This window comes from Podarcis melisellensis, assembly GCF_964234715.1.
Source record: "Podarcis melisellensis genome assembly, chromosome: 2".
In the NCBI taxonomy this organism is placed as follows: domain Eukaryota; kingdom Metazoa; phylum Chordata; class Lepidosauria; order Squamata; family Lacertidae; genus Podarcis; species Podarcis melisellensis.
The window spans coordinates 66,207,802-66,221,031 of record NC_138529.1 but is presented as its reverse complement, the minus strand read 5'-3'; the positions used below and the strand labels follow the sequence as shown (position 1 = coordinate 66,221,031).

At 45.3% G+C, this 13,230-nt stretch overlaps 1 protein-coding gene across 1 annotated transcript; it reads right to left on the bottom strand.

Annotated features, from left to right (window-relative positions):
- Positions 1-833: 833 nt before the first annotated feature.
- Positions 834-5,914, bottom strand: LOC309364022 (trypsin inhibitor ClTI-1-like). The gene is made up of 4 exons (XM_081900691.1): positions 5,714-5,914; positions 4,910-4,950; positions 3,599-3,708; positions 834-1,027 (listed from the first exon to the last, which is right to left on the bottom strand). Exons 1-4 carry the CDS (start codon positions 5,766-5,768, stop codon positions 982-984), a joined length of 252 nt encoding a protein of 83 aa, XP_081756817.1. The 5' UTR covers positions 5,769-5,914; the 3' UTR covers positions 834-981.
- Between the last annotated feature and the right edge of the window lie 7,316 nt (positions 5,915-13,230).

The following is a 13,230-nucleotide window of genomic DNA, read 5'->3' as shown; positions in this document are numbered from 1 at the left end:
CAGAACTGGGCTGCAAGCCCATCTTTATTTTCTTAAACCACGGGGGAAGCAGCCAGTGTTTCTTTCTTTTATTCCCAGTGGTATTACCTGATGTCTCATCACCTCAGAGGGACTTAACTTGCAATCTCCATCTTGAAACTCTTTCTGTCAGCAAGACCTTATGGCTATAACAACCAGCCTTATTTTATTACTCCCATTTTGTCACATGACTCTCTTCTTTGTGAAACATCTTGCCTAATGAAGAGTTCTGGAGAATTTTTGTATTTGGGGAGTGGGTGGGTTTGTCCAAATAAAGGTATTATCCAACTCCAGGCTTCTCTTCGCAAATTCAACTGACATCAGCTGTGATGGGTTTGGGGCACCAGTTAAAAGCCCAGGCTGTTGGTTAAGCTGGATGTGGAATTGGACAGCTTGTTGTCTTGTTCAATGACTGTAGATGATGATCTTCTCTTTATTGGTTTTATGTAACTGGTTTTATTGTTTATTATCTGCTTAATTTTTTATATTGTAGCCTGTTCTGGGATTAATGAAGAGCAGGCTATGAATTATTCAAGTGAAGAAACAACAGTTTCTTTTATGGCAGTAAATAAATGAAAAACATCTCACCAGATGGTGTGGGCAGCCCATTCCAGTTCTGTTGTGATTACAGACAAATGCTATGAAATATAGCCATCTAATTCATACAGTACCTCCTGCATGGAGTTCCATATACAAAGAGGACTCGGCAGAAAATGTGTGTGCAAACTCTTCGTCATATAGTTCAGTAGAAGAGTGTTGCTTATTTCACTTGCCAAAAACTACCCATCAAGAACAAATACAATGACCAAACCAGATTGCTGCAATGCTGTTGTTTTATTGACAATAAAATCTGGAAAACAGTAATAACAAGCAGTTATTAACTTTGTGCATCTTCATCAGAGAAAGCCAGAAAGCCCACTCCTAAATTCTTCAGCAAAAAATATTTATGCATGTTCAACACTCTCAGCAAATACCAGCGTTCTTAATTTTGACTTGTACATTCTTTTGCCTGTAAAAAAGGTATAAAACATACTGAATGGTATCTTTCATTTTCCAGGTCAACGTTGAGATGTTGCCAAATCATGCCTTGTGAGAATCTGAGCATATGTATTTCAGATAGGCATTGCTAGGGCCAGAGGCTAATGCATTTGTGCAATAATACGTTTTGACACCTGCTAGTGTTCAGGGCATGGACAACTTAAAAGAGATAGAATTTTACAATTTGGGCAGGATCTCACTGGCCAAGTCCTCATGAAAATTCACCAGCATTTGCATGCAAGTTATGCATATGTCCTCCTCCCCACACACTTTGGAGCTAGAGAACTGCGTTTCAAAATTCAGAGTACTGTGGCTTTCACAGGAGAACTGTTTTTCTGCTTTTGGTTTTTGAGAAATTCAAATAAGGTAGATTCACCTAAAATGTCAACAAAACCAACTTTCTCCCCCATCCTTATCCTTATTACTTACACATACAAATTCCTGTTGAAGTATTAATACTGAAAGTGACATATGCACAGGCATACATGGAGCTACTGCCTGCACAGTCTCTCTGAAACAGTGAAAAGGCTCTTAAGGGAGACTTTCACTTTCTCTGTGTCAAATAAGGCCTGCCAACTGACCAGAAAATATGACCTTGTTCTTTTAAGTGCAGCTATATGTTCAGAATTCACTAGATGAAATGCTTCACATTCTTGAGAAAGAGGGAGGGGGAGACATTGATTTGGATCTTAAGGTGCCTTTCCATTCATGGAATGAGTCCTTCTGCGGATAGAAGGGATTTGGATTTCATTACTGCTGATTCAGGGATGGAGAATGCATGGCCCTCCAAATCTTATTGGACTCCATCTCCCATCAACCTCAGTCACCATGGCCAATGGCCAGGGATAATGGGAAGTGTCATCCAATAACATCTGGAGAGCCACTCAATCCCTGTTCTAATAGAAAGAGGGAGACTGTTTTTGTTGATTCCTGCACGTTTGCAGTTCCTGAGTCATCTGAGTCCATACTGCTTTGGAACCTCTCACAACCACCCATGCAGATGTGCAGCAGGAGAAGGGAGTGCAAATTTTCAGAAAGTAAGTGTGGAACGTGAAAATTGGGTTTGTAGGTGCCAGCAATACCCTACTGGGCAGAACCTCAGCTTATTGTCACATGCTAATGTTGTTTCCCTCTCACAGAGAGCTGCCCTTAACAAAGCACAGTTCCTAGGATTCTTTGAAGAGCAAGTCCTCTGCTATAAATATGTGTTGGATATGCATTAAATGTATGGTGTGGATCTGCCTCTGATGTTGGAACAAGCTCCCTTCAATCTCCTATTTCTGTTCCTCATGATGCTTCTTCAGAACTAATTTTTCCATCTTGCTGTTGGGACTAAAAACACTAGGAGAACCTAGCCCAGAGATGGAAGGAAGGAGAAGTCCCAACAAGAGAAGAATGGCAGACAAAACTGATAGAGTGTGCAGAGATGGTGAAACTGACGGTGTGAGGAGTTGTTGCTGCCAAACTAGCAGAGATAACGCTCCAGGCACACAGCCATTTCTGTCTTGCTGATTTATTACTAAAAGTTCAAAGCAGTAACAAGAGTTCAAACAAACGCGTCCATGCTTAACTCAGTCAGATGTCTTACTGAATATTTGTGACGTCTTTTTCCCCAACATGCCCATCAGTGCAGGGCACGCCTCCTATTTCCTTTGTTCTGTGAGTAGCTAGTTCCGGGGACTGGTTGCCCCCTCCCTATTTCCTCCTTGGAGTCGGATGACAGACTGCTAATGAGCTCTTTCGGCTCTCAGTAATTGCTTCTCTCCCCCCTCGTCTCTATAGCTGTCTCCCTTTCCCTTACAGACGGGGAAGATCAGAAACTAGGAATATCAATTATTTTTAAAAGACTGGAGTAAATTCTTAATTTATTTAAAAGACAGTTAAACAGTTAAAATCATTGGCAGGGATGTAATGACACTTGTAATGTGGAATTAAATATGGAAATATGGTAACTATAGATATCTAACAGATGGATAAAGGAAAAGGATGCAGAAAACTTAAATCTTAAATATGGAACCCATAGAGGTCCGAAGGTTCAAAAGAAACCTTTTATTTTAATGTTTGAAATGGTTAAAGTTAAAATGTATAAAATCATGTAAAACCAATACAAAATGTTATATAAAAAATACTATAAGAACCCAAGTGAATTAGGCTGTATCTGCCATCAGGCTACATTGGCCAGATAGGCCACCTTTCAGCAGGACCCATTTAAAGAGGATAATCCAGCACCATTCCATATACCAGAGCAAGTAGCAATTTTAAGTATTTGAATTACTTTATGACTGCTGCTCTGTTTTGGAGTGTGGGTGTGGGTAATCTTTATGATGTGAGCGTTGTACCTCTTAGGGAAAGATTCTGTTCACAGAAGGGGTGACCACACAGATTGAAATGAGGGATTTGAAGGTATCTCACTTACTATTTCTTTCCCTGTAGTACCTACTGGCGCTCCTATCTACTTAAGAGGCTTGAAAGATGGCCAAAGGCCTAAAGAAAACAGGTTCCCTTGAAGAAACTAAGTGGTAAAGGAAAAACAGATACTTACTGATTTGTACTGCACAAGGTACACTCATTGGGATAGGTCACTTGGTCAGTGCCACAGACAGGATCAAAATTTCTAGGGCATCCTGGTGTTTCATAAAGTTCACAGGCTGGCTGTAGAATAAAAGCTGTACAGTTCAGTATCTGGAACAGCAACAATCTTTTAAATTTATATCCCTCAAAGTTTGTGCAAGACATTTTGCTTACTTGAGACACAGTGACAAAGGGTGCCACTCTCTCCAAGTCAAGCCATAGTACCCACGAACAGTACCTGAGGCAAGAAAATCTCACAACCACCTTCCCCCTTTCTGGCAGTAAAAATCCAAGAACAATACATTTGCTCCCCTTTCATGACACCCAAAATCAACTGCCCGAGGCAGCTGCCTCACGCTGTCTAATGGTAGAGCCAGTCCTAGTATTCTTTAATAGAGGATGATATTGAAGAACGAAGATACTGGAGAATGAAGGTTAAGTTGAGGAAGCAGAGTGAAGAATGGCATGGAAATTTAGACATTGGCGTGATAGCTACCGAAGCATTGTATGCTATGGCATTTGTTCCCCAGTAAAAGCTGCTGCCTTTTGCAGTTATCAATCCTAGTTTGTTTGGCAAGAGTTTCTTTACTGCAGCCTTCCTCAGCCTGTTACCGTCAAGATAATGTTGGACCTCAACTCTCATCAGCGCCAGCCAGCATGCTTAGTAAAATATCTGTGTAGCTAGTCTATAGCAGCAGTGGGGAATATTTTTCCACTCATAGGACCATATTCATTAATGGGGAGTGCATGCCAGGGGTGCTCAGGGCCAGAGGTAAAAGTGAGCAGGGCAATGGTTGAGACTCTTGCATCTGTGCAGGTGACTAATTTCCAAATATGTGAAAGATAAGGGTTCCTGGGCATAGCCTGGGGATGGGCCTAGAGTGAGTCCTGGGGGCCAGATATAAAGGCCTGGGGGGCACATCCAACCCCAGGTCTTAGGTTCCCCACTCCTGGTTTATTAGTAAGGAAATACACAGAGAAATGTAGCTAGGTGATTTCAGTGCACTCCTCTTGAAGGCAACGACAGAAGGTTTGGGTTGCCTGAATTTCAGCTCAGTACCCAGGGTAGCCATTTTGTGCTGGCATCCATGACTCTTTTATCAATGTATGTGTACCGGCACCTCATTTTCTACCCAAAAAGGGGGGGAAGCACTGTCAGTACCTGACACATTGTATTGCTCTGACTTCTTTTATGTGGCAATAGTGCATTTGCCATATATCAGCAGGGTAAAATTTCACCAAAGCAGGATGCACTGCACTTAAATAATCAAGACAACATTACCTCTCTTGCCTCACCGTTGCCACCATCAGTTTCTGCATTGCCTAACAATGTGAGAAAAAACATTATTGATTAGAAATCCACTCTACTTCTAGCAGAGACTGTAACCTCGGCTGGTTGTGTTATAACTGCATCAAATCAGTCTAAATTTTTTAAACAACAACAACATTTAAATATTTAACAAACATACATTCATTTGACAAGGGTGCATATTTCAAAGGTGGATCTAGGGGAACGTGACCTGTTCGGTCACACTGGGTGTGGAGCTTTTGGGGGCGCTGCAGGAGATGCCATGATATGAAGTCCAATGCAAAGCGAGAGGCAAGGGGGCAGAATTTGGCTTCACACAGGATGCCACTGAAATTTGACCTTAAAAATAGAATGATCTTTAAATCTTGGATTTTTAAAAAGGAACATTTAATTTTGACTAATATAGATGTTTTGGTGAAGCAATTTCCTGTGATATAATGCATTTTTAATGTTATTTTCACTAATGTGCTTCCTTTAATGGAAACTACCATAGTATATGAATTTTAAACACACCTGGCTGGAGAACTGCAATACAAAATCTGGAGAAGATCTAATACATAGATCTGGTTCCTTTTTAGTTCTCATCAAAGTCACTCAAATACCTTTACTCTCTGTTCCTTTTCCCCTCAGCCTCAAAATGAGACTCTATCCCATCATAGAGGTGCATGTCTTCCTATAAGCTCCTTTGTCAGGAGCGTATAGAAAATCGACTGAACAATTATACTGGGAATTTTAGCATCTGCAAGGAAAAAGACGTGAATTCTATGTAGCCCTTACCTGAGGAACAGAAGATCCCTACTGCAAGGAGAAGGAATATGCTAGTTACTCTCATTGTAGAGCTGCTAATTGACGTTAAAAGAATAATCCTTTTGGAGAAGCTATGTCTCAAGATTCCAGAAGAAACTTTTTTATATGACCTATTTGTGGTACCTCAGACTCCCCCTCCTCCGTGACGTCATTGTCCAAACAAGCGTGTGCTATGGGAAAGGTATTTTTGAAGGGAAAGAGGGCGGTGAAGTAATAGCCAACACAGCACAAACCACATGAGATCATTTGTCCAGGTGGGTTCAAAGATCTGTGTTGTCACAGAACTAGATGCTAGAAATCATGAATGCCAGGACACTTTAAGGAGCATATTCATATACAAGCTGCCACTTTTGAATGCCACAATAAGTAATTCAGACTATTATCTGTTGACTCTGCTTCATATCTCTAGCCTTGCCATAAACACATGCTGTAAGATTGAAAGGAACTATATTTTACTGCTCTGTTTTATTGTCAACAGTTTATATGGCAGCTTTCTATTGACTCACTCAAGGCCATATTAAAACAGAAACAAATGACTAACAGCATTGGCAAGATTAAATATTAAAAGTTCTGATAACTGTGACAAGCCAAGGTGTTCTTTGACATGTTTACTGTATTTTTGTAGGCAGAGAGAATGCTCTTCTCAGGGCCAGTACCGCCATGAGACAACCACCTCAGGTGGCAGGTGCAAAAGGCACAAGGAGCGAGCAGAGCTGTGTGTGACATTTGGCCTTCTCTTTGGCCCCTAATTTAGCCTATTGCCCTCAGATGCAGTGGGAGGTGCTGTCCCATTACCAGTGTTGAAGAAAGTGTTTCTCAAACGTGGGTCCTCAGCTGTTCTTGGACTACAACTCCCATCACTCCTAGCTAGCAGGACCAGGGGTTAGGGATGATGGGAGTTGTAGTGCATGAACAGCTGGGAACCCAGGTTTGAGAAACACTGATAGGCCCCATCTTCCCAATACATTTAAAGCACTATCATACTACTTTACACAGTCACAGCTTCCCCCAAAGAATCCTGGGAACTGTAGTTTGTTAAGCATGCTGCGAGTTGTTAGGAAACACCTATATCTCCCAGGGAGCTACAATTCTCAAAGTGGTTTAGCAGTCAATTCCTCTTCCCTGGGAAGTCTGTGAGGGGAATAGGGGTTTCCTAACAACTTCCACACCCTTCCTTCTCTTCCCAGGATTCCTTGAGAGAAGCCATGACTATTTAAAGTGGACATAATAGTGCTTTAAATGTATGGTGCACATGAGATCTCAGTTTCAGCTACCAGCCTGGTGGACTTTGGAACATGGAAGGGAGGGGGGGTGCTGGAAAGGCGCCATTTTGTCCTTTGCCTCATGCAGCAAAAGATCTTGGGCTGTCTCTTTGCAAAGCTTCAGACATTACCACAGAGGAGTGTTTGGCCTGCAAAGGGAACATAGGGTGCCATTGATCTGTTGTTGCACTGTGTGAAGCAGCCTTTGTTATCATGTGGCATTCTTCCTTGATGGAGGCAGCTTGGGATGCCACAAGAGAGCCAAGAGGGAAGCATAGACCAAGGGGGAAATATTTTGCGTTTTCCAAAGTATGACTTGAGCATACAAATGGAGAACACGTCCAAGGCTGCTAATGACAGGAATGATTGAATATGGTTGAACAAGTATGAGAATAGCCAAGAAACATATCAAGCCAGCAAATGAAAAAGAATTGAGAAACAGAAGAAGAAACAGAAGGGTTGCAAGCCAACTGCTTTGCCAAGGCCAAATGATGCAGTCCAGATAAGAAGGAGGGTCTTTGTGCTCCACTGGAAGACCCCCAAAGAAAGGGGCAAAATTCATTTCCCTAGGCAAGATTTCCAAAGCTAAGTGGAAGAGAGAAAAATACATCTCCCATTTTTCCAAACAAAGGTGGGGTTGGGGCCAATAAGTGGGCCTCTGTGAATGGTAATGACAGGAAGGCCTATATGGGAAGAGCAGTCCTTCAGATATCCTTGTCATCACTGGAACTTTGAATTGGGCCCAGAAACATTAGGAAGAACTTACTGACAGTAAGAGCTGTTCAACAGTGGAATTTGCTGCCAAGGAGTGTGGTGGAGTCTCCTTCTTTGGAGGTCTTTAAGCAGAGGCTTGACAACCATATGTCAGGAGTGCTCTGATGGTGTTTCCTGCTTGGCAGGGGGTTGGACTCGGTGGCCCTTGTGGTCTCTTCCAACTCTATGATTCTATGATTCTATGACATGTAGGGAGGAGATGTGGTTCTTGCAGCAGTGGAAATGGCACGCTCCTGATACGAGCTCCATCTGAAGTTTCAGAACACTTTTCAAATACAGGACAATTGTAGTGAAGTAGTAGTTTCAATAAATAAACAAATCCATTGTTTTTTATAGGAAAAAGTCTCAAAGCAATTTATAACAAGTTAAGAATGCAAAGAATAACCAAATAGTGGCTTAGGCATCTATCACCAGGGCTAGATCTACCTTCCCCAGAAACAGGCATAACTAGACCTAGACTAAGCTAGGCAAAGGCACTTCTCGCCATGGCTATCATCCAGAGTTAAAGTGGGGTCTAGGACCCTAGACCAGGGGCAGCAACCTTTTTCAGCCGTGGGCCGGTCCACCATCCCTCAGACCATGTGGTGGGCTGGACTATATTTTGAAAAAAAAAATATGAACGAATTCCTATGCCCCACAAATAACCCAGAGATGCATTTTAAATAAAAGGACACATTCTACTCATGTAAAAACACACTGATTCCCGGACCGTCCGTGGGTCAGATTGAGAAGGAGATTGGGCCACATCCGGCCTGCGGACCTTAGGTTTCCTAAAGGTAAAGGTAAAGGTACCCCTGCCCGTACGGGCCAGTCTTGACAGACTCTGGGGTTGTGCGCCCATCTCACTTAAGAGGCCAGGGGCCAGCGCTGTCCGGAGACACTTCCGGGTCACATGGCCAGTGTGACATCGCTGCTCTGGCGAGCCAGAGCTGCACACGGAAACGCCGTTTACCTTCCCGCTGGTAAGCGGTCCCTATTTATCTACTTGCACCCGGAGGTGCTTTCGAACTGCTAGGTTGGCAGGCGCTGGGACCAAGCAGCGGGAGCGCACCCCGCAGCAGGGATTCGAACCGCCGACCTTTCGATCAGCAAGTCCTAGGCGCTGAGGCTTTAACTACCTCTGCCCTAAAATATGAACCTGTGCTTTCAAAGGGGTTGCTGATGTTATAGTTCAGAACTTAACTGGTTAAATTCCCTGGTGTGTGTCACCTGCTGACGTCAGCTTACAGCTGGGCGGAGACAGAAGCTTTTAGAAGCTAAGGAGGAGGAGTTTTTCCCTGTACTTTCACTTCTTCTCTCTGTGTATCTGTGAGAGAGACATGGCTGAAAGAAGCCCTGGTCTTTGATGCTGTAATGTTTTAATAAAGAGCTGTAAATAGACAAATCTGTCTATGTGTGCTTACAAGAAGCAAGACTGCTTTACACGCTGTGTTCTACTCTGCTAAAAGCCGTGACTGAGAAGAGACAGCAGGAGTTATTGCGCAGCTTGGGAGGAAGCCTGCCGGACCGCTATAAGTGATTGATGCGGATCGTAAAGCTGTCTGAGATCGCGGCCCTATCGATCAGGGGGATCGATATATATCCGAACAGGTTATGGAAGGTCAGCCAACGCTCGTAAAGCAGTCGGTGTGAGCTCCAGGAATGTCTTTGAAGTCAGCGGTCTGCGGCTGAGGAGCGCAACGGGAGCTGACTGGGTGCTGGAGAGCAAGAATGATTAATTGCCTGCTTCCGAGAGGCAGTGAGAGCTTCTGACACAGAGAGCTGGAGCTAAAAAGCAGCTAAGAGCTGGAGGCTGGGACGCAGCCGATAACGTTTCTCCACGGAAGGGAGAGCCAAGCAGCTGGTACGGAGTAAGTACAGCTTGGGGCACCTTGGGAGAACGGGAGAAGATGGCTGAAAGCCAGAATATACCTCTGGAAAAGCTCACTCTAAAGAGTTGGGCAACGTGGTCCAGAAGAATAAGGGGATGGTTCTTGGTTGAAGGCGTTTGGAAAGCAGACCAGTGGGAGCCTAAGGCACCACCCCTTGGCTGGCCAGCAGCTGGAGCAGGCGATGCAAGCTGTGGGGCTGTGTTGGCTGAAGATAGCCAGAGGCTGCATCAAGAGCTAGAGATGCTCAAAGCATGCGTTCATGCATCACTGAGGCCTCATTTGGAGGGCATAACGACAGCGTGGGCTGCCTGGAATTTGCTGAAGGGCTTGTGTGAGGCGTCAGCGAAAGGTCAGAGCCCTGGAGGAAACCCTGGAGAGGCAGAAGGATGCCCAGAAAGCCCAATGGGGGCTGAGACAGTGTTGGGGAGCTGTTGTAATGCTTCTACACGTCTGTGTGATGGACTGAGTCCTGGAGAGGCTGGACTGGCAGGCCCTGTTCCCGATGTCTTAGCCTCTAGGAGCGCTAGTGAGCAGATCGGGGGGGCGAAGAGTTCCAAAGGCGAGTTTAAAGAGCTTTCGCTTTGTGCTGAAGCAGAGAGGAGCTTCAGGGGGGGCCAGGCTGGTGCCAGGCGCCGTTCCAGAAGGAGGAAGGCCAAGCCAGCTGGCAGGAGCCCCGGGCAGTGTTTTTCCACTGGAGTTCAACGTCGGCGTGGCAGTTGCCCCCACCGGAGCAGAGAGCCGATGCAGGATGTTTGCAAAGACTTTTCCCATGGGAATCAGGCAGGTTTCCATGGCAACAGGCCTGGGAAGACAGGCAGGCGTGGAACTGAGCCAGGTGGTCGTGGTAAACAGCAGGGAGAAGAGTCTTATCAAGTTTCTGCGAGTATGGCAGTGTTCGAAGACGGCCGAGTGGAAAATTCCGAGATGGCCTTTGTAATAGACTCTGCAGCTAACCGCAACATGGTTCCAGAGACCCCTGCAGTCGAGAGGTGGAATTGCACGGCAGTTCCGAAGGGACAGACTATTAAGTTCGCGAATGGACAGAAAACTAGAGTTTCCAAGTGTACTAATGCCTATCTTTCTGTTTTACAGGAGACGGTGGATTTTTGTATTGTTCCAGAGATTCATCACTGTTTGTTATCTGTGCCTTATTTGTTAAGTAAGGGGTTCAAAGTTTGTTTTGAAAATGATGTCTGCACAATCTCCAAAGGGGGGAGGTTACTGGCCAAAGTGCGGAAGGGACAGAATGATCTTTTCATTCTTAAAACGTCTCTTGGAGGTGAGGGGAAAGTTGAGAAAGCACAAGCGTTGCGTGCTACAGTTCCCAACAGCGTGCTACAATTCCCGCTCATCATGTCATGTGTGCATGCGTATGGCATCAGAGAACGATTCACAATCCTTTAGAGGATTTGCAGGCGTTGCCTGAGGTTGTTACAGGTTGTAAAATTAGGAATTGTCAAAGTGCCATTAATTGTGACACTTGCAAGCAAGCAAAGGTGAGAGGGTGCAGTTACCCAAAGGTGGAACGGGTAGCCACTAAACCTTTTGAGCTGGTTCACATAGATTTGTCCGGTCCTGTCAAGGAACCAAGTCTGGGAGGGGCCAGGTTTCTGCTAACTTTTCTGGATGATTTCTCGCAGAATTCCTGGACTCACGGTCTCAAATCCAGGGAGGATGCAGCACAGCTGATCAAGAGCTGGATTGAGGGGGTGGAACAGAGGTTCTCCACCAGGGTTCAAGCGATCATCAGTGACAGAAATGCTGAGTACACTGGTTCTGCTTTGCAGAAGTTCTTTCAGAAGAGAGGGATACGACACACAGTTATTTCACCCCAGCAAGGGGGGGTGGCAGAGCTGAGGAGTGGAGCTCTGGTTAAGGCTGCACAGGTGATGCTGAAAGAAGCCAGGTTACCTCCTGAGTTTTGGGTGGAGGCTACGAGGGCTGTGTCATTTACCTGGAATCGTGTCTACAACTCATTGGTAGGTGACACTCCGTTTTCTCTGTTGAATGGCCGCAAACCCCAGGTTCATTTTCTGCAGACGTTTGGGACTCCTGCGCTTGTCTCTTTGCCTAAAGCTTTGCAAGGGCCAGATGGAGCCAAAGTCCAGAAAATGATCTTCTGTGGGTATGAGCCAGAAGCCCGTGCATGGCGGTTTGCTTACCCGTCAGGTGATCAGAGTAAGGTGCTGATCAGTAAACACGCTGAGTTCTTAGAGGAGGATGTAAAGTCAAAGACTCCTGTCAGGCGTGATGTTCTCTCAGATTGTCTCTCTGATCCAGAAGACAGTTCTGATGAGGAGGAAGAAGAGGCTGAGGCTGCTGATGACGACCAGGTCACTGACCAGGGTCAGGAGCAGGATAGGGCATCTCCACAAGCTGTTAAGAGACAGCCCAAGAGTGCGCCTAGTTCTCCTGTGAGTGTGATGGAGAGGATTCGAAGACGCTTTAAGTCAGAAGGAGAATCCCATGATGCAGAGGACACACCTGCTGATCAAAGTGAGTCAGAGGAAACACCTGAGTTTGTGCCTAGGAGGTCCAGTCGCACAACTAAGGGTATCCCACCAGAGAGGTATCAGGCCACAGGTGCGTGGGTAAGTTTCGCACAGTGCGATTCTGAGAGTTGTGAGGTGGTTCCACAAATGCCAAACAGGTTTGCCAAGGGAGGGCACAAGGCATTGGGGAAGGGATTGATCTCACAAGGTGTTACTGAAGATGTTGCACAGGTATCACGCAGGGACACAAGGGGGGGTGTTATAGTTCAGAACTTAACTGGTTAAATTCCCTGGTGTGTGTCACCTGCTGACGTCAGCTTACAGCTGGGCGGAGACAGAAGCTTTTAGAAGCTAAGGAGGAGGAGTTTTTCCCTGTACTTTCACTTCTTCTCTCTGTGTATCTGTGAGAGAGACATGGCTGAAAGAAGCCCTGGTCTTTGATGCTGTAATGTTTTAATAAAGAGCTGTAAATAGACAAATCTGTCTATGTGTGCTTACAAGAAGCAAGACTGCTTTACACGCTGTGTTCTACTCTGCTAAAAGCCGTGACTGAGAAGAGACAGCAGGAGTTATTGCGCAGCTTGGGAGGAAGCCTGCCGGACCGCTGTAAGTGATTGATGCGGATCGTAAAGCTGTCTGAGATCGTGGCCCTATCGATCAGGGGGATCGATATATATCCGAACAGCTGAGCCACCCAGCATAGGCTAAAACACCTGTTTATAGACTGTGTATCCTGTGGAATAAGTTTCAGTTGATTAGCCCTCCTCCAGCTCCTTATTGACTCCATACACTGGCTCAGAATGCCCACAGCTTCTCTGAACTAGATGGGAAAGAAATATAGACTTGGGTGTCATTCACCTATCACAGTGATGGGGGAGAAAATGGATCCAGTGAATCTCTGAATTCACACTTTCTGAAACAAGCTTGTTTTCTCCTGCTCTAGAGGGCAGGACTCAAACCAATGGAACTGCACAGATCAATGCAGCAAGTGGTAGACCCTGGCACCGGGTTCTGGAATTGCCCCTCCAAGAAACTCTGGAAGCAGCATTAAACAATGCCTCCAAGTCCCATTCTACCCAGGCAATGCA

Bases quoted from the DNA above. Each gene is read 5' to 3' on its own strand.
- LOC309364022 (XM_081900691.1), bottom strand. From the start codon at position 5,768: ATGAGAGTAACTAGCATATTCCTTCTCCTTGCAGTAGGGATCTTCTGT. The intron at 3,709-4,909 runs GTAATGTTGTCT...TTTATTCTACAG, and splicing joins GCAACGGTGAGGCAAGAGAG to CCAGCCTGTGAACTTTATGA. The intron at 1,028-3,598 runs GTAAGTATCTGT...CCTTTTTTACAG, and splicing joins ACCTTGTGCAGTACAAATCA to GCAAAAGAATGTACAAGTCA.